The sequence below is a fragment of the Xenopus laevis genome, chromosome 8L (genome assembly GCF_017654675.1).
Source record: "Xenopus laevis strain J_2021 chromosome 8L, Xenopus_laevis_v10.1, whole genome shotgun sequence".
NCBI classification, from domain to species: domain Eukaryota; kingdom Metazoa; phylum Chordata; class Amphibia; order Anura; family Pipidae; genus Xenopus; species Xenopus laevis.
This window is the reverse complement of record NC_054385.1, coordinates 115,574,975-115,596,449: the sequence shown is the minus strand read 5'-3', so window position 1 is coordinate 115,596,449 and position 21,475 is coordinate 115,574,975. Positions and strand designations below refer to the sequence as shown.

The following is a 21,475-nucleotide window of genomic DNA, read 5'->3' as shown; positions in this document are numbered from 1 at the left end:
AAAAAACTAAAATTTTTCGAGATACTGTATCTGTCAAGGTCATGTCGGAGTCAATGGCAGAGGTCCCTTGAACCATTTGAAGATTTTAATAGCCTTCAATGTTTTTTGCTTAGGGTTTTGCCCAAAAACTCAAGCAATTCGAGTTTTTTCCAGCCGAAAACCTGATTAATTCAGTTTTGTTAACCTAAACTTGCTGAATCAAGTTTTTTCTATTCACGTTTTTTCTTTTTCATTCGAGTTGCGAGTTCATTCGAGTTCATTTGAGTTCATTCGAGGTATACAAAAATTCTAAAATTTGACCTTTGTTAAATAACCCCCTATGACCAGATTAAAATCATTCCAATACTTTTCTTGATATCTAATTTTGCTTCTGTGTTTTGCCCTATTCCTGTCAATATTTAGGCCCTTTTATTGACAAGTTGAGACTCAGAAGTGCAAATTATACATAGACAAAAGAGTATCTACAGTACTGAGACTATTGGGGGGATATCTGGAATTAAAAACAATTGGTATAGATAAGTATAGATAAGAACAGCAGCTCATGTCTTAGGGTAGTATTCTTCATTACTGCACATATTTTAATCGATTAACAAATTGATTACTGTACATAAATTATTATGCTGTAAGATTTTAATAAACATTTACTAACATTCATAGCCAGCATTGTAGGTATGGACAGATGACAGATTAAAACTCTTAAGTACTGGAGCCAATCACTTTTAGCCTTTCAGTGTCTTTATTACACTTTCCACCATTTTCACACTACCTTCAGAGGTCATAATGATCCCTACATTCAAGATCAGTACAAAGCAAATGTAATAATGAATAGTATAGTACAGCGTATCACTTGACTTTGTTTACAGTAAACATCCCTCGGCTTCCAACCAACATACATATAGAATGGATATGTATTTAATGCCCATCTACTTTAGCCACCTGTATTTGTTCCTAATGATTTTATGGCATAAAGATGGCGTATGTAACACTTCAAGTGAAGGATGCAGACTGTCTTCTCAAGATGTAATTGGTTATTCTGTGGCTGGAGATATCACATTAGGAGGTCTCTTCTCTGTTCATATGGAAGTAACTCAGCTTTCTGTAACCTACAGGGAACGTCCGCAACCTTTTCAGTGTGTCAGGTAAGGTATCTGAGCTAATTTAGATTTTTTTCGCTGACAGCCCCATATTGGAAATGGCATTCTTTGTGAGGAGCATGCTTATCTTTTTCTTGAATTGATAATGGACTGTCAATTACCTCTAGACAGGCGTCATCTGGAAATATAAGAGTTATGGTGGCCAGATTTAATTTGCTGGTTCCAGTCCTTCAAACCAGTTTGACAGTTTATCTGCCTGTGTATGAGGCTCTACATAAGGCCTTCACCAATTGAAAATCAACTTAATGCAGTCGGGCAGGCTTATTTTTCTGTCAGATCAAGGACCTCATTGGTTCATTCATGTGTTTCCTTGCACTGACATTTTGCATTTCCTTCATTTTTATGCAAATGTTTGGTCCTAGCGCCAGCATGATATCGCCCACCCAAGATGGGCATATCTGGGGAAAGATTTGCTCATTTTACAACCTTGCCAAATAAGCAAATCTTACTGTGTAGAGCAATAATACCCAACAGTAACTACCTTGGAGGGTTTGTGTCTGAATTTCCCACTGGAGCTATTTGGAAGCAACCACACATGGGGAAGGGTGTGTATTTTATTAGAATCATTAACAAGTACAAAAATTTCAGATGGCAAAAAAGTTTAGTTTGTTTTGGCTCAAATGAAACAAATGTGACTCTGTATTTAGTCTTTGTTTTAGCACTTAGCACATACAAAAAAAAACATCAGGTATGGTTAACTGTAAAAGGTCTTGATGTACTTAGCAGATATGGGAATACAGGAAAAAAATCTCAGCAATCAGCAATTCAAGCCCATTGAACACAAATGATTGAAAATATGTGACTGATTTATTTTTCTAAAGGTTTCATATCAGATATTACCGGTTTCTCCTTGCAATGGTTTATGCCATAATGGAAATTAATGCCTCTGATTATCTTCTGCCAAATGTGACCCTGGGTTTCACCCTCTATGATTCTTGCTACCATGAGGTGCGGTCATTAACTGGAGCAAGATGGATTTTATCAGGAAGTAAAAATGGTGTTCCAAATTTTAATTGCAAAAAGGGTATTATGCCATTGGGTATTATTGGTGACATGCCTTCTAAGGCCTCAATACCTGTTGCCAGGATTTTGGGATTGTACAGATATCCACAGGTACGTAATTAGAATAGATAGATATGAAGCATAAAGTGTTTTTTTTCTATAATTTGGATCAGCATGCCTTGATTCTACATGTAAATATTAAATAGAGGAAATAAGATTGTTTTGACACAAATATGAACTTCTAAAAGTAGGGTTGCCACCTTTTCTGGAATAATGTACCAGCCTACACAATGAAAAGTGAAATTACTGTTATATTTTTGTTAATGCATGTGACTGTGTAAGTGCAGAATAAAACAATTGGATTTTGTTATTTTATGATTTTAAATTATATTTTAACAGGTTAGCTATGCTTCAGCTACACCTTTACTGAGTGATAAAACACAGTTCCCATCCTTCCTCAGGACAATACATAACAGTTACTATGAAGGTTTTATCATTGCTGACTTGTTGAAGTATTTTAACTGGACGTGGGTGGGGATAATAGTTTCAGATAATGACTTGGGGAGAACAGGTCTTCAAATAGTAACAAGAGAGCATGAAAAAAATGGTGGATGCATTGCTTTTCAAGAGATACTTCCTATATTTCCCTCCACGGAGTCTGTTCACCGCATTGTTGATGTTGTTAAAACTTCCAGAGCAACAGTGATAGTTTTATTTTGCACCACAGAAAACCTTGTCTCTTTAATGGAACAAACTTCTTTTCACAATATCACTGACAAAGTGTGGCTGGGAACCCCTGGCTGGTCCATTACTTCGGATTTCCCTAGAAGAGACATTTTAACAACCTTAAATGGCAGCCTTGGATTAGCAACTCAAAATGGGAAAATACCAGGATTTAAGGAATTTCTTCATAGCATCCATCCTTCCATATATGCAAGTGATCCTTTCATGAAAACATTTTGGGAGAATGCTTTTCACTGTGTTTGGCCAGGAAATGATGCCTACAATAATACAGCCCCAGCACTGCTTAGAGATGGCACTGTTAGTTGCACAGGAAAGGAGAGGCTGGACAGTATTGATCCCAATATATATGATGTCTATAACTTTAAATATACACACAGAACACATAATGCAGTCTTTGCAGTAGCTCATGCTTTGCATGAGATGAAGAACTGTGTTCCAGGGAAAGGTCCTTTCAAGAATGGATCTTGTGCTGATATTTATAACCATCAGCCTTGGCAGGTACCATATCCTGACAGACATATGCGTATGAGGGTTCTATATTGTGCCAAACAATCCATATAGTTGTGAAGAAATATATACTTATATCTGTATCTCTGAATCAAAAATCCTTAACTACTGCCTTTAGCAGCTACCCTCCACTCACTAGGTATTGCAGCCAAAGGCTATTGGAATGCGGGTTGCATACAGAGCACATAAATGCATACTAGCATATTCACCTTAAATCCTATGTAGTGATGGGCGAATAAATTTGCCTGGCATGAATTTGTGGCAAATTTCCACGTTTCGCCACCAGTGAATAAATTCTCTGATCTCCCCTGAAAATTTGCCGGCGTCAATTTCAGATTTTCACAGTATTTTCATTAAAATATTCAAATTTCACGATTTTTTGGAGAAAACGTTTGAATTTCATGTTTTTTTTGTGAAACACTTGAATTTCAAGTTTTTCATGATTTTTTCGTGGACTTTCCGATTTCACGATTTTTCGCAAATTTTTTGCAGTTATGCGAATTTTATGGGGAATTCGCAAATTTTTCGGCAAAGTGAAATCGGAGAAATTCCCTCATCACTAATCCTATAATATTCATGGCAATTCATAAACATGGAAGGGGATAGGAGATGGTCTAGTGGGGCTAGGAAGAGACGCCTAGGAGGGGAACATAGATGTTTGAATGTAGATAGGGGACAATTAAGGGTTAGTTTTTCCCTAAACTGAGGAAAAAATTTTGAATTTGAAGGAATTTATGATGGTCAGCTGGTGAGAAGGGTTTGCGTTTCATAAACTGTTTTTGTCAATGAATTTGCCTTTATCTATGAAGTGGATCTTTTGCAAATTATCATATATTATATGGTTGGTAAATTGGAGTGGATCCATGCCTGGGGTGAATGCAGGGTAATTAATTATTTGTAAAAAAGGGGAAGGATGACGAGTCAAGTTGTCTTTATTTTTTTTATTTTGTCCCACACGGGACACAGGTCTGTGTATCTAATGTGGCTATGTACCTGGTTAACCCACAGCAGGTAGACTATTTGGTAGCCCCTATGTGGACTTGCAGCCTACAGGAGGCTATACTTAGTTTCTATGCATTAAAACTTGCCTCCAAGCCAGGAATTCAAAAATAAGCCCCTGCTTTGAGGACACCAAGAGCAACATCCAAGGGGTTGGAGAGCAACATGTTGCTAACGAGCTACTGGTTGGGGATCACTGTAGTGACTGTGGGCTGAAAATTTTTAATGCAATAAAGGAGAGGCGAGAGTAGTTTTTTAAAGTTTTTCAGAAGACTGCAAAGCCATTTGGCCAGGACACTTGCCTAGTGGGAATTAACCAGGGCAGTGAGTAGTTTCTCTAATTTAATACCCTGTTCTAAGATTAAAGAGTCATAAGCAATTAGCTTTGGGAGTTCTGTAAAATTTAATATCAGTATTCTGATATTCTACATGGTAAGTCCATTCTGTTTTCTGAGCATGTTATATAGAGTGTAATAGAAGCCTTTGAAGACTTGGGCAACATGGACTGTATGATATGTCACTTGGTTAGTGATGGGCGAATTTATTCACCAGGTGCGAATTCATTTGCGAAATTGCCGCAAAAATTCGCCGGCGCCTAGACACCACCGCATTTTTACTTACCTTTAAAGTTCAGCCAGCATTGGCTTTGCCATACTTCACCAGGCATAGATTCGGCAGGGCTACGCAAATTCACGAAGATCCGAAGTTGCGCACAAGTTACCTATTGTTTGCGAAGTTAGCAAAAAGTACAATGGACATTAGCGAAAGTACAATGGACGTATATGTAGCAGCAAATACATAACACTACACAAGCCTGGGTAAACTTCATAAAATAGAGTTGTTATTTTGCCCTATACATGTGTAAACTGTATATTTTGTGTGCCCTATGTTAGGAAATGTAGAGGGGGAGGAGGGTACCCCCAAAAAAATTTATGATCGTTTTCAGCCTATCACCCTTAAAAAAGTAAAAGACACCATAAAGTCTGGCGCAAGAGGTAAAGTTCACGAACATCTGAAACTTATTGAATTAGCTTAAGTTACATTCCTTCGCCAGAGCGCAACTTCGCCTGGCGTAAGGGTGCAAAGTAGTGCTAGAGTAGGTCTACTTCACTAGCGAATTTACGGCAGCATCCGTTAATAAATTGGTGAAGTGGCAAAATGACGTAACTTTTCACTCAGTTACTCCACAAATTTATGAAAATGCAAACTTTCTAATCTGTTACCCTTTTCGCCAGGATCTGTTTACCTCTTATACCAGACAAATTGATAAGATAAAGCTAAATCCTCATTATTATGTCAATGACAGCATATCCTGAATGCCTAAAAAGTCATAAAAAAAGACAAAACCTATATGGGCAAATTTCTTACAGGACGAATTTTCTTCTCTGAAAGGCTTCGCCATACTTAGCGCAACTTCGTCAGACATTAATTAGAATTTTGAATTTATGGAAGTTTGGGGGAGTTTTTAAAAACTCACATAAATTTGAAATGAGACCTTTGATAAACGTGCCTCCCCGAATATCTCAGTGATAACAGTTCCAACTTAAACACTTCCAGTCTCACCAGGATCAGAATGGGTATTAGGGGGTATCTGTATTTTGGTCCTTGTGGCTCCTCTTCTATAATATCTTGGAGGATAATCTTATCATCTCTAGTGCTGTTGTTTTGCTCTTCTGCATGTTTATTATTATTATTATGTTATGTTATATTTATTCATAAGTAAATTCATTTGTCTGTCCTTTTCTATATTGAATAGGGCAGTACAACTAAATAATTTCTAGTAAGAATTCTCTATCTCTGACAATTAACTATATAATTTGACATCGCACACTATTCATTTAGTTCAGTTGATTCATTTCATGAAATGTGTACACATTCTTGGTGAATTATTCGATCAAATACAGGCCTTATAAATTATAAATGTTTCCCCTGTAGCTGCTTCATTACATCAAGAGAGTGGACTTCAAAAACACTGCAGGGGAACGAATATTTTTTGATGAGAATGGGGATGTCCCTATCTATGTGGATATACTGAATTGGCAGCTGTTCCCTAATGGAAGTAATCAGTATGTCTATATTGGCAGCATTGACGCTGGAGCTCCAAAGGGTCAGCAATTCAATATTCAGCTAAACAAGATTCTATGGAATGCAGGAAACAATGAAGTAAGTATTATTAAACTAGAATTACTCACAAGTTCAAATTCCTTATTGTACCCACAGGTCTTCCACATATTAAGAACACATAGTGGGAACCATTCAATTCTGCATTATATTCAGCTGTTATAAAGGACTTCCTAAAGAACTGCTATTTATTTTGTAATCCCATGTAGTGGCAAATACTGTTAATACATAATATCAAATGATTTACCCTATTAACCCGCAGTATATGTTTTGGAAAGGTGAGCAACAGTGCTGCCATGGGAGACACATTTAAGTAGTATGCTACTGTATATTTATACGACATCAAAATATTCGCCAGTGCTTTACAGAATATATACATTATTCCCAGCATCAGTAGAGCTTACAATATAAGGTTCACACAAAGAGAAAACGTGCAAACTCCTTGCAGATAATGTCCTGACTGGAATCAAACACCAGCATGCCAAGGCAGCAGTGCTAATCATTGCTATCCAATAAATGTTCCTTAAAAGTCCCCTGCTTAAAATTCATTCCAGGGAGGCATTTAAGTAATTAAATGGATTCTGTCATGATTTTTTATGATGTAGTTTGTATTTCTAAATTACACTGTTTACACAGTGGGACCTGGATTTTACTATTGAGTGTGGTTCTTAGATCTACCAGGCAGCTGTTATCTTGTGTTAGGGAGCTGCTATCTGGTTAACTTTCCACTTTTTTTTTGTTAAGATGCTGAGGGGGGTGATATCACTCCAACTTGCAGTGCAGCAGTGAAGAGTGACTGGAGTTTATCAGAGCACAAGTCACATGACTGGGGGCAGCTGGGAAACTGACAATATGTCTAGCCCCATGTCAGATTTCAAAATGAAATATATAAAAAATCTGTTTGCTCTTCTGAAAAATGGATTTCGGTACAGGATACTGCTGGAGCAGCACTATTAACTGATGTGTTTTGAAAAAAACATGTTTTCCCATGACAGTATCTGTTTAAAGTAACAAATGCGCAGGTTTCTGATCAAATTGCCCTTTCATCATTTCATTTGTATTTCAATTATGATCACTCTTTTCACTGGAATGCTAACTAAGGCTCATGGCACAAGGGGTAGACAGACTTTGGCCCAAAAAATCTCAGCTATGCCTTTCTGGCTGAAACCTGTCACTGCTGGCAACAGACAGTTTTAATCCATTTGTAACACCTTTTTAAAAGGTGCATTTTACTCACTTCAGCTAGTTGCAAAGCCAAGCAAGTCCTGGCACAGGTTACATCCAAAAATTTCTTCTCAGGTGGGCCCTCACTGTACTGGTGGTGGAAGTGTTAACCACACTGAATTCATAAACAGAACCTGATCTCTTAAATAACTTGGCAGCCAGCATTTTGCGAGTGTTGATTAGATGTTAGGTGCTCTAATTAGATGTTCCAATACTTGGTTGAAAACCCTTTGCTGGCAATGACAGCCTGAAGTCTTGAACTCATGGACATCACCAGATTCTGGGTTTCCTCCTTTTTAATGCTCTGCCAGATCAGGTGGCTGACTTGGCCATTCAAGAATATTCCACTTCTTTGCTTCTTTTGTTGTGAAGAGGTTTCTCTTCTCCATGGAAATGGTTTTGAGATGATCCACCACTGTTGTCTTCCATGGACATCCAGGTCTTTTTGTGCTGCTGAGATTACCAGTGATTTCTTTCTTTCTCAGGATGCACCAAACTGTACATTTTGCCACTATATCTCCGCAGGTCCCTGTTTCAGTCTGCAGTGATCCATGTCCAAAAGGCTACAGAAGAGCTGTAATTCTAGGGCAGAAGGACTGCTGCTTTGATTGCCTACCATGTTCTCAAGGGGAGATTCTCAACCCAAATGGTGTGTAAGTTTAAAAAAATAAGCAATTTATTTAAGTCCTTGGAAATGGTAGATTTCCTTTCATTCATCTCTCCATAGTTACAGGATTTACACCAAGACACATAACAGGTCACTTCCCAGGGCAGTATTGCAAGATTTCTAGCTCAAGGCTACAGGCTACAGGTCTTTACTATGTTGAATTTCAGAACTGCTTGATCCCCACACTGAATACATTGTGCAATTGTCAGCATGATTGGCAGACAGGGAGCATTTGCAGCAGGTGCAATAATAATTATTATAGCCTTATTACCCTGATGCAGTAAGATATAACAGACTGAAATAAACTGCCTACAGATGGAGCCAGAATAGATTGTACGTTTGACGCGCTGTAACGGATCAAGATAAATGCGCTGTTCGCACTAAGCGCAGGGAAACGCACAGTCCCAGCGTATAGAAAGGATTGCTCTTAAATTTTAAATAGGTGCAGTTCAAGCAATGGACACCAGGTGGCCCCTGAGCTATTAGAAGCCCCATAAGCAGCACCTATAGTGTAGTGGTTAAGGTGTAGGTCTAGGAAATAGAGGGAAATAGAGGGTTATTAGTTTGAATCTGCCCACCATTATTTTTTTTTTTTTAATAAGCGTTATATTATTTGTTTTTGCTACAAAAAGGCAGAGATCATTTCAGAAAGGATCTCTTGAGGGGAAGAAACAGGGCTTCTGCGGGGAAAGTACCTTTACTCTCCTCTTCCTGAGCTGAAATATTTGACTGTAGACAGCAGAGTGATTTGCAATCACCCTTTTTAGTGATTGAAGTTTTAGGCTTAAGCTTGACATTCTTAGCTAAATGGGTAGCAGTTTCTTATAAGGTAGAAGAGCTAAATTAAGTAGTGACCACAGTCCCCCTTTCCCTTGTGTGCATTTGTTTTTTGTTTTTTTTTTGGGTTCCGTAGCAGCCTGACCAGTGTCTTATATAAAGTGATCCAGCTTTACTCTTGATCTAAGAAATGGCTCAGTTGGCTAATGCTCTGCTTTATGATACAAAAGGTTGGTGGATCGATTCCCATTTTAGCAGTTTTATAGTCATTAGATTTTTTTTTTTTTTTTCAATTGTAGTGGCAGTTTTGAGTCTTTTAAGGGCTCTTACTCACGAGCGTTTCTTCATGCGCTCCCCTGCGCTCCGTTTGGCTGCGTTCAGCCGCAGGGGAGCGCAGGTCTAGACGCTGTTAATATTTTTCTATGTGCCTGTACTCACACAGGCGCATGTAAGCGCTGAACCATTGAAAAACGCAGAAAAATGCAGCATGCTGCATTTTTCCTGCGTTCAGCGCTTACATGCGCCTGTGTCAGTACAGGCACATAGAAAGATATTAGCAGCGTCTAGACCTGCACTCCCCTGCGGCTGAACGCAGCCAAACGGAGCGCAGGGGAGCGCATGAAGAAACGCTCGTCTGTAAGAGCCCTAACTGTGATATGGAGTGGGTAAAAACGGTCAGCAACTTCTATTAATAATATTTTACTACATTGATGTATTCAGTTTTTGGGGGGACACAGCCAAATAAATGGAAACAAAAATCAATGGGCTTTTGTGCCAATAATTCTAGGCATTAGTAATTTGCATAGTACTGTATTAATACTTGGTTGAGTACTTTACCCCCCTATAAAAACAAATAATAATTATAAAAACAAATACATACATCAATGTTTTATAGCAATATTTATTTATTTATTTATTTATTTATTTATTTTACTTTTTAATAGCTGTGTGTATTAGCCTAAAAGAAACGTTTTCAGCACATGCAATAGATCAGAGGCTTCATAGCCCTGTGGTTAAGTGACTGGACTTTGAAGCTGAAGGTCATGGGTTCAATTCCTCTATTTTCTTTTCCCCCTTCACAATCATGATTTTTTTTTTTTTTTGGTGTGTGGGACACTGCTAAATGAATGGAAATAAATGAATGGGAGTTGTGATAATAATTATCTTATAAAATGATAAGCCTAAATATGACAATGATTTTTTTTTTTATGTTATTTTACTATTAGCCTTGAAAAAATGTTTTCAGCCATAACAGCCAAAAGGCTTCATAGCATTGGGGTTAGCTCACTGAGCTTTGACACACAAGGTCTTAGGTTCTAGTCTTGCATTTTTTAAAAAAAAATTTGTACTGTTAAATGTTCCACAGACAGCTGCAGCAACCTGCGCTACTAAAGACACAAGAGACTCAGAGAGGGGCCCCGGTCATAACTAACTAGGATTGCAGACACCTGTAGCGCAAAGTAATTAGGGACCCGGCTTACCGGGAACTAGTGTTGCCACCTGCCCGGTATTTTACTGGCCTGGCCGGTACATTTCATGGCTGATCCCAATGTTATTAATAGGGAAAAAAATTAAATATATAAAGGGGAGGCGGCCGACATTGATCCTCTGCTCCCCCCACCACCTTCACTACCAGGGCTTCCTCCAGAAATCACTGACAAGGGAGAGAGATTTCAAATCAGCGGCCTCGTTCTTCACAGACTCGCAAGACTCTTCTTCACGGACTTAGACCCACTAGAACGATCTCCGGAGTCGCTGGAGTCACATTTCCACTGTGCCAGTGCTACGTGCTTCTTACCAAGGACCACAGCTCCTTCACACACTGTCACGATATATGGGATAGAGCCAGGGAGGAGAAATCCAGCGCCAAACGATTGATCGTCGCCCTTTCTGAAGAGGACAGGAAGTGGAGTTTCAAGTTATTTATTAATAAAGGATTTGCGATTTTAAACTTTAATTTGTGTTTGTGGGTTTTTTTGCCGTATACTAACAAATTTTTTTTAAAAAATTTTGATGTTACTTGTCCTTTAACACAGGGGTCCCTGAACTTTTTTGGACCGGGGCCGGATGCAAAATTTTTTTTCGAGGACCAGGGGGTGGGGTGGGATTGGGGTCAGCGGGGTCAGGTTGTGGGGGTCAGCAACATAGTTGGATGCGCTGGCGTCCAATTCGGGGCGCGTCGGCATCCAATTCGACGCACTGGGTTCAGTGTCCACAGGCTGCTTCTGGGCTGCAGCCCGACAATTGGGGAACCCTGCTTTAACAGACCTTCCCCCAACAAAAGTCCTACATATGTGAACACTGTAATATAAACAAACCCTGGTGCTTTTTAAATGCAAATGAGATGAGGGCATGTAATTAGTACAAAGCTCCTAGACTCAGTAACTGGAATGCACAATTAAACAATGAGGCAGGAGTGGGGGTTGGGTGTGCTGTACTATACAATGTGCTAAGTAGGGAATTGTCAGACCATTCAAATTAATTTACAATGCCTTCAATTCTTTGAGCAGAGATTCACCTGAGATCACTAAGGGCTCATACAGAGAAGCAGGTTTAAGCTGTATAACAGAGCATTCTGTCCCAGTGGCTGCACAGATCCTATCTGATCCCCATTGTAAGCAGCAGTCCTGTCCTGCTTTATGGCAGCTGAGATTCTAGCTATCTGTATAACAGAGCATTCTGTCCCAGTGGCTGCACAGATCCTATCTGATCCCCATTGTAAGCAGCAGTCCTGTCCTGCTTTATGGCAGCTGAGATTCTAGCTATCTGTATAACAGAGCATTCTGTCCCAGTGGCTGCACAGATCCTATCTGATCCCCATTGTAAGCAGCAGTCCTGTCCTGCTTTATGGCAGCTGAGATTCTAGCTATCTGTATAACAGAGCATTCTGTCCCAGTGGCTGCACAGATCCTATCTGATCCCCATTGTAAGCAGCAGTCCTGTCCTGCTTTATGGCAGCTGAGATTCTATCAATCTGTATAACAGAGCATTCTGTTCCAGTGGGGTGGGGGGCATTACTATGCACATATGCTCATGTTATTGGTGGGGGATGGGGTGCCTATATATTATTTACCTACCAGCTGACATATTTGCAGGCCCCCACTAGACTGAAAAAAGCAGGCTAATGAGGGATGTCACCGAGTAGGCCGGGACTGGCAATCTGTAGGTTCTGACAAATGCCAGAGGAGGGGCTTCTCTAACAAGCTATAGAAAGTCACTCTTTAGTGGGCTGGTTGGGTAATGTTTGGGCCTATTTTGACTCCCAGTCCTGACCAGATACTACAAAAAATCAAACCTTAAATATAGATGAGGGTTTACTTTTTGAACTCCATTGTAACATCAATAATACGCGCTGCGTCAAAACGCATGCAATTTGATGCATGCGTCAAAAATAAGGTTATAGATAGAATTGTCGCATCGCATCGTGTCGCAGCGTTGTTCCGACGCGACGCGACTGTCGCATGCAGACGCAATGCTTTGCTTTTTTGTAGTATCTGGTCAGGACTCTGGCATTTGTCAGAACCTACAGATTGCCAGTCCCGGCCTACTCGGTGACATCCCTCATTAGCCTGCTTTTTTCAGTCTAGTGGGGGCCTGCAAATATGTCAGCTGGTAGGTAAATAATATATAGGCACCCCATCCCCCACCAATAACATGAGCATATGTGCATAGTAATGCCCCCCACCCCACTGGAACAGAATGCTCTGTTATACAGATTGATAGAATCTCAGCTGCCATAAAGCAGGACAGGACTGCTGCTTACAATGGGGATCAGATAGGATCTGTGCAGCCACTGGGACAGAATGTTCTGTTATACAGATAGCTAGAATCTCAGCTGCCATAAAGCAGGACAGGACTGCTGCTTACAATGGGGATCAGATAGGATCTGTGCAGCCACTGGGACAGAATGCTCTGTTATACAGTTTAAACCTGCTTCTCTGTATGAGCCCTTAGTGATCTCAGGTGAATCTCTGCTCAAAGAATTGAAGGCATTGTAAATTAATTTGAATGGTCTGACAATTCCCTACTTAGCACATTGTATAGTACAGCACACCCAACCCCCACTCCTGCCTCATTGTTTAATTGTGCATTCCAGTTACTGAGTCTAGGAGCTTTGTACTAATTACATGCCCTCATCTCATTTGCATTTAAAAAGCACCAGGGTTTGTTTATATTACAGTGTTCACATATGTAGGACTTTTGTTGGGGGGAAGGTCTGTTAAAGCAGGGTTCCCCAATTGTCGGGCTGCAGCCCAGAAGCAGCCTGTGGACACTGAACCCAGTGCGTCGAATTGGATGCCGACGCGCCCCGAATTGGACGCCAGCGCATCCAACTATGTTGCTGACCCCCACAACCTGACCCCGCTGACCCCAATCCCACCCCACCCCCTGGTCCTCGAAAAAAAATTTTGCATCTGGCCCCGGTCCAAAAAAGTTCAGGGACCCCTGTGTTAAAGGACAAGTAACATCAAAATTTTTTAAAAAAAATTTGTTAGTATACGGCAAAAAAACCCACAAACACAAATTAAAGTTTAAAATCGCAAATCCTTTATTAATAAATAACTTGAAACTCCACTTCCTGTCCTCTTCAGAAAGGGCGACGATCAATCGTTTGGCGCTGGATTTCTCCTCCCTGGCTCTATCCCATATATCGTGACAGTGTGTGAAGGAGCTGTGGTCCTTGGTAAGAAGCACGTAGCACTGGCACAGTGGAAATGTGACTCCAGCGACTCCGGAGATCGTTCTAGTGGGTCTAAGTCCGTGAAGAAGAGTCTTGCGAGTCTGTGAAGAACGAGGCCGCTGATTTGAAATCTCTCTCCCTTGTCAGTGATTTCTGGAGGAAGCCCTGGTAGTGAAGGTGGTGGGGGGAGCAGAGGATCAATGTCGGCCGCCTCCCCCTTATATATTTAATTTTTTTCCCTATTAATAACATTGGGATCAGCCATGAAATGTACCGGCCAGGCCAGTAAAATACCGGGCAGGTGGCAACACTAGTTCCCGGTAAGCCGGGTCCCTAATTACTTTGCGCTACAGGTGTCTGCAATCCTAGTTAGTTATGACCGGGGCCCCTCTCTTGCAGGCCCGGACTGGCAATCTGTGGGTTCTGGCAAATTCCAGAGGGGCTGCTATAAGGTCCCATAGAAAGTCAGTATTTAGTGGCTGGTGGGGTCTGTTTGGGCCTCTGTGTAGGCTGGTTGGGCCTGTTTTACCTGAAATGCCAGGGCCTATTTGGACTCTCAGTCCAGCCCTGCTCTCTTGTGTCTTTAGTAGCGCAGGTTGCTGCAGCTGTCTGTGGAACATTTAACAGTACAAATTTTTTTTTAAAAAAATGCAAGACTAGAACCTATGACCTTGTGTGTCAAAGCTCAGTGAGCTAACCCCAATGCTATGAAGCCTTTTGGCTGTTATGGCTGAAAACATTTTTTCAAGGCTAATAGTAAAATAACATAAAAAAAAAATCATTGTCATATTTAGGCTTATCATTTTATAAGATAATTATTATCACAACTCCCATTCATTTATTTCCATTCATTTAGCAGTGTCCCACAAACCAAAAAAAAAAAAAAAATCATGATTGTGAAGGGGGAAAAGAAAATAGAGGAATTGAACCCATGACCTTCAGCTTCTAAGTACAGTCACTTAACCACAAGGCTATGAAGCCTCTGATCTATTATGTATGCTGAAAACGTTTCTTTTAGGCTAATACACACAGCTATTAAAAAGTAAAAAAATAAAATAAAATAAATATTGCTGTATTTAAGGTTCTATAAAACATTGATGTATGTATTTGTTTTTATAATTATTATTTGTTTTTATGGGGGGGGTAAAGTACTCAACCAAGTATTAATACAGTACCATGCAAATTACTAATGCCTAGAATTATGGTCACAAAAGCCCATTGATTTTTTTTTCCATTTATGCTTTTTCCACACCTGTACCGCAGCAACAGCGAGAGGAGATCGGCCAGGCAACAACTGACAGAGGGGTCGGAGCACAAGAGCATGGTGTCCCCCAAGCACCAGCTTACCTGCAGTACTGCAGGTGGAAAGAGCTCTCGGCCCCCCATTCTTCTTGGAATCCGATCTGGGGGGTTGCGGGGGGCTCTTGCTGTTATTGTTACCCATGTTGAAGTACTTATTCAGCCATTTAGCCATGATCGGCCGCTCTGGGTCCTGTAGGTGTGCAGCTGGGCAGCTACTGGCATTGTAGCGTGACTTCCTTCCTATAGGCTGTGTGATGTGACGGGAACAGCCAGGGGAGCTGCGGGAAGGCTGTCCAGCCGAGTTTAATGAATGAAGCCGATAATGGTGATTGGCAAAGGCAGTGAAAATATCAAAAACATAAACCAGCAGTCAGGGGCTCATGTGGAGCTGCAGAGAACCCCCCCAACACATACCCAGATGTCAGGATATTTATCGTCCAGGGTGTACTGGGTCCAACAACAGGTGGCCCCAGCAGCTTTGGTCAGAGTGCTTTCAGCACACCTCCCAACATTTTATAAGTAAAAAGAGGGACAAAATTTTTTTCGCATGTAGCATGGCAAATTTTTTTTGACCACACCCATTTTGTGGCCACACCCCCCTAATTACCATGTTAATTTTACAAAATTTGGCCTTATCTAAACTGTTACAATTACTTATTTTCTTAATTCAAAATTGTTACAAAGTATCTTAGTTGCACCTGTTAGCTGTACTGGCCTCTCTGCCAAAAGCCAATTAAGTTGGAAATGTTGTCTCTCTCTCTCTCTCTGGCAGGACATGGGGTGCATTTTATAAAGCAATGTTTATTCTGTTGCTGTGTATATCACAAATCCAATCTATAACAGGAGAATATTTTTTTTGTGCTGTCAGAAATATAAATATTATTTTTAACATGAATAAATCAACTGGTAGAATCTCTAATACATATACTGTGGAACATTTAACAGTACAAATTAAAAAAAAAAAGCAAGACTAGAACATATGACCTTGTGTGTCAAAGCTCAGTGAGCTAACCCCAATGCTATGAAGCCTTTTGGCGGTTATGGCTGACGAAAACATTTTTTCAAGGCTAATAGCATAATAAAATTAAAAAAAAATCATTGTCATATTTAGGCTTATTATTTTATAAGATAATTATTATCACAACTCCCATTCATTTATTTCAATTGATTTAGCAGTGTCCCACACACCAAAAAAAAAAAATCATGATTGTGAAGGGGGAAAAGAAAATCTAGGATTTGAACCCATGACCTTCAGTTTCAAAGTTCAGTCACTTAACCACAAGGCTATAAAGCCTCTGATCGAGTGCATGTGCTGAAAACGTTTCTTTTAGGCTAATACATACAGCTATTAAAAAGTTAAAAAAAAATAATAATAAATATTGCTGTATTTAAGGTTCTATAAAACATTGATGTATGTATTTGTTTTTATAATTATTATTTGTTTTTATAGGGGGGTAAAGTACTCAACCAAGTATTAATACAGTACTATGCAAATTACTAATGCCTAGAATTATGGTCACAAAAGCCCATTGATTATTTTTCCATTTATTTGTCTCCCACGCCCCACCAAAAAAATATTTTTTTTTAATGTTGGGACATGGTTCATTGCACTGAAAGTGACAACAGAATTTAACTTGGTTTGACTTTGGGGATTGAACACTAAACACACTGGTCAAAGGCAGGGACTTTACCCACTAAGCCACCATATGTAATGTGGTTTGTTATAACTAGCATTTGGTGACATCTAGTGGCCACAACTCTGTATTACATGCAGGTAAACGCAACGCATGAGATGAGACAACGTAGGATTTCGCATTAGCTGCGCTTATCTCAAATGTATAATCCATTCTGGCTCCATCTGTACATTAGCTTAGTATAGTATCCTACATTTCAAATAAGGCTTTAGGCTTCATGAGTTACTATGCCCAAACAGTGCAAAAGATTTAATTCCTTAATAAATTTGCCTTCATTTTATAGTTAACAAGTATTGCTATCACCACCATTATGGCATGTAATATTGACAAATACAAACCATTGGCATTGTGAGGCATATTATGGGGAAAGGCCTAGAAACTAAGGTGTCTGTTTGTATCTATGGTTTAAAGTTGTGAATAGTGATGAGCGAATCTGTCCCATTTTGCTTCACTAAAAAATTCATGCTCCCATGTTGCTAATTTCTTAAAACATGTCTGTGATTTTTGACATTACCTCTGGAGAACTGGTAAATGTATCTACTAATATACTATGTTGCTTACAAACAGGCACAACTAATAATAAACCTGTCCACCAACAGATAATATCTGGGTGCTTTGTACCCCACATTAAAATTAATAAACTATATATTTATGGTTGATGCGGTAGGAGAGGGGAAGGATAAATTGACATAAGCATTGGTTGAGCATCTTTTTTGTTGTGGTGCAAAGTGAAATGAGCCGTGGGGCAAAGTTTTTATGAAAATTTCTAGAAGTTCTAGTTGGTTGTCCTATGTAGCCATGGACACATGGTGCCCATAGTAGGTAAACAATATGGGTAGATGCAGGGCCGCCATTAGAAATCACGGGGCCCCGTACAACAAAATTTTCGGGGCCCCCTGGACCCCGCCCACCCCAGATCCCACCCACCCCAGATCCCGCCCACTTCACCACCCAGACATCAGCACTAAAAAAGGTGACCCCCCCACACACAAGTTATAAAAATCTATTGATGGTCAGGGCCCCTTTTTATAAGTTAAAAAAACTGTGGCACCAGGGCCCCCATAAAAGTTTTTTTTTAAAAAAAACATTGGGCCCCCTTAAAAGTAAAAAAAAAAAATTGGTGCTCCAGAGAATATTTTTTAAAAAAAACAATGGTGGCAGGGGCCTATAGAGTATTACAATAATACATTGGCGGGCAGGGGATTTAAAAAAAAATTGGTGTTCAGTATTGAACTCGTGGCTTCAGGACTTCAACTACACCTTCTTTCGTGACTTCGGGTCTTTTCGCCGCTTCAGGACTTTGGGTCTTTTCGCCAATTTCAGGACTTCAGCTATTCAGCTTTTCAGATGGAAGAGGTGGCGCGGCTTCACTGTGGTCAAGGAGGGCCCTGCTATTTCAAAAAGCCCAGCACAGCTGGGCTCCAGTGGGCATCCACACATAGGCAGGGTCAGACTGGCCCGGCGGGACACCATGAAAAAAACCTGGTGGGCCCCAACCCTTCTCCCAATCCCAGTTTGAAAATAAAAATTTCCTGACGTGCGGCAACGTGCGCGCATGCACAGTGATGCGCGGTGTGCTGGGCAGCGATGTCAGCGTTTGTGTGCCCGATGGCCCTGCAATAGGTGAGGAGGGGTGGGGGGGCCCTGGGTGGGGGGGCCCTGGAGCCCCTGGACGGCAGTGCTGTTGGGCCCCAGGCCCAGCAGTCCAACCCTGGGCACTGCAATAGGTGAGATGGGGAGGAAGGGTGGCGAGGGGGGGCCTGGATGGCCAGCAGGGGGGGCCCTGGATGGCAGTCCCGGTGGTCCCCCCAGTCCGGCCCTGTACATAGGGGCAAAAGGGGGGGCACTTTCTCCCCCTGGATGCGCCTTGAGTGTGCGAGGCAGAGAGAGGAAGGAGGAGGGATGAGTGGGGGAGACCCTGGGATCCATTCTGGGACATTGGGAGAACAGACGCCCCGGCTGCTGCACTCTCTCCTAAGGAAGAAATACAGACTCGCCTCTTCTCACTGATTTAAGAGGCTGCAATGACAGCTCCGTCCATGCTGCAAAAACTTGTTTAGTTGCAAACAACCCCCTCGCTCGATCCTTCCTCCTTAGCCCTCAGCCGCTCCCTCCTCAGCTCAGCCACTCCCCTCTTAACCCTCCTCCGTGCTCTGTGTTCAGCTTGTGAGCTAGGGTTTTCGTGTCAGCCTTGAGCACGGAGGAGGGCTAAGAGGGGAGGGGCTGAGCTGAGGAGGGAGGATCGAGCGAGGAGGGAGTTTGCAACTCAACAAGTATTTGAAGCACGGACAGAGCTGTCACTGCAGCCTCGTAAATCAGTGAGTAGAGGCGAGTCTGCATTTCTTCCTTAGGAGAGAGAGCGCACGCAGCTGGAGCGTCTGTTCTCCCCCCTGAATATTTTTCGGTGGACGTCTCTGCGGGCCCCCCCTTCAGGTCCGGGCCCGGTACAGTAGTACCCCCTGTGCCCCCCTGATGGCGGCCATGGGTAGATGTTCTGGTCGTAAAATTATAAACTGAATCTTATTAACTCATGTGGGGTAATGTCTAAAAATATTTTTAATAACAAATTGTCGGTAATTGCAGCATAAAGAGGTTTTTGGGATCACTTAAATTTTGAGTATTGAACCCAGGTTCAATATCTGAGAAGCAATGTGTTTCTAAAGATGGATATAGATATCACAATTATGATCTTTCCTGGAAAAGATCCTTTCCAAGAAAGATTGTTCATTTCAATACACATTTGTAGAGCTGAATCATCAGATATACAGGTAGAAACAATAGAATTCTACCTGAATCTAATGATTCAGCACTAACAATGGCTGACTATGGGTGCCTTCAAAGGCGCTTGATCAAAATTTTCCAGTTGGCCTGATCGACGAGCTGACCGATATCCGACTCTTCTGATAATATCGGTCACTTCGGTTCCTAACATACATACACCAATATCATACAAAAACTAGTTATGTACAATATCATTGGTACGTCTATGGCCACCTTAAGGGTCCTGATTATTTTACAGAAGAACAAATTTAATTGTGTAAATAGTTTAAAATATTTATCTTCAATAACAGTTAATAACACTTTATGAAGTGCCTAATCTTTTTACTCTTGTTGCTGTAGCATGAAACAAAAGGGATCTCTAGTCTCCGAATGTACTTTTGTAGCAAGTCATTTGCCTCTAGTGTTTCAGTATCCAGTTCCATGATTTTAGACTCATACTGTCTGTGTTTGATTTACAAAACAGGTGCTAACTTGTACTAGTGCAGTTGCACAGAGCAGTCTACCAGTAATCTGATTACATTAAACTAATTGTTGATTGGTTGCCATAGTCAAAAGTACTGCTGCATGATAGCATCTGTCTAACATAAAATATTGTTTCTGTTCTAGATAACAGTGAATGCTTCAGGTGCCCAGAAGATAAATGGCCTGACAGCAGAAATGAAGAGTGCCTACTGAAACCCATTCAATTTCTTTCCTATGAAGAGACATTGGGTTCCACTTTAGCTTGTATTTCAATCTTCTTTTGTCTCCTTACATTTTCTGTGTTCTTCCTGTTCATAATAAAATGGAAGACTCCCATAGTAAAGGCAAATAACAGAGAACTCAGTTACCTACTTCTCATCTCCCTTATGTTTGCCTTCCTGTGTCCCCTGACATTCATTGGTAGACCCAACCAGATCACATGTATGATACGCCAGGTCATGTTTGCTGTCATTTTTTCACTTTGCATTTCTGCCATATTAGCAAAGACTATCACTGTCATAATGATATTTAATGCTACAAATCCAGACAGTAAAATTATAAAATTAGTAGGGTTTAGAATTCCTGTCTATATTGTCCCTGGGTGCACAATGATTCAGATAATGTTGTGCATTGTTTGGTTGACAACAGCAGCTCCATTTGCAGAATTCAATATGGCAGCAGAAATAGGGAAAATAGTGATTGAGTGCAATGAAGGCTCCAAGGTGTTATTTTCATGTGTCCTGGGGTATATGGGTTTGTTAGCTGCTATTAGTCTTCTAGTTGCTTTTCTGGCGAGGAAGCTCCCTGACACATTTAATGAGACCAAGTTCATTACATTCAGTATGTTGGTATTTGCCAGTGTTTGGGTGACATTTATACCCGCTTACCTCAGTACTAAGGGTAAACAGACAGTGGCAGTAGAAATCTTTGCCATTCAATCATCAAGTGCTGGTTTTCTTGTTTGCATTTTTTTGCCAAAATGTTATATAATATTACTGCACCCGGGAATGAACAGCAAAGAGTATATCACAAGAAGAAATACTAGAAACCAGGAGATATGATTATGATCTTGTACATATATTTTGAAAAGATGCATGAAACCTAGGATTGATAGATCAGAAACCATAGCACCCTTGTGTAATAGGTAGACATCCAATAAACTGATATTTATTTTTTAGATGACTTTGTGCTAATTCTTGCAAAATGAAGTCTTCCTTGCTGGAACATAGTATGCTTAAGACATATTGCAATGCATCACATCAAGATATCTATCTATTTAGAGGGAGAATCAGTTAATATCAGTGACAAAACTATTGATGTAAGGAGATAGTCTGTCTTCAACATGCCAAAACAGGTGCAT

At 40.6% G+C, this 21,475-nt stretch overlaps 1 protein-coding gene across 1 annotated transcript; it reads left to right on the top strand.

Moving 5' to 3' along the window:
* Positions 1–2,009: 2,009 nt before the first annotated feature.
* Positions 2,010–21,176, top strand: LOC108699035 (extracellular calcium-sensing receptor). Its single transcript, XM_018230893.2, has 5 exons — positions 2,010–2,267; positions 2,556–3,398; positions 6,342–6,569; positions 8,277–8,400; positions 20,260–21,176. The coding sequence occupies exons 1-5, from the start codon at positions 2,010–2,012 to the stop codon at positions 21,174–21,176; spliced, it is 2,370 nt and encodes a 789-aa protein (XP_018086382.2).
* Positions 21,177–21,475: the final 299 nt, after the last annotated feature.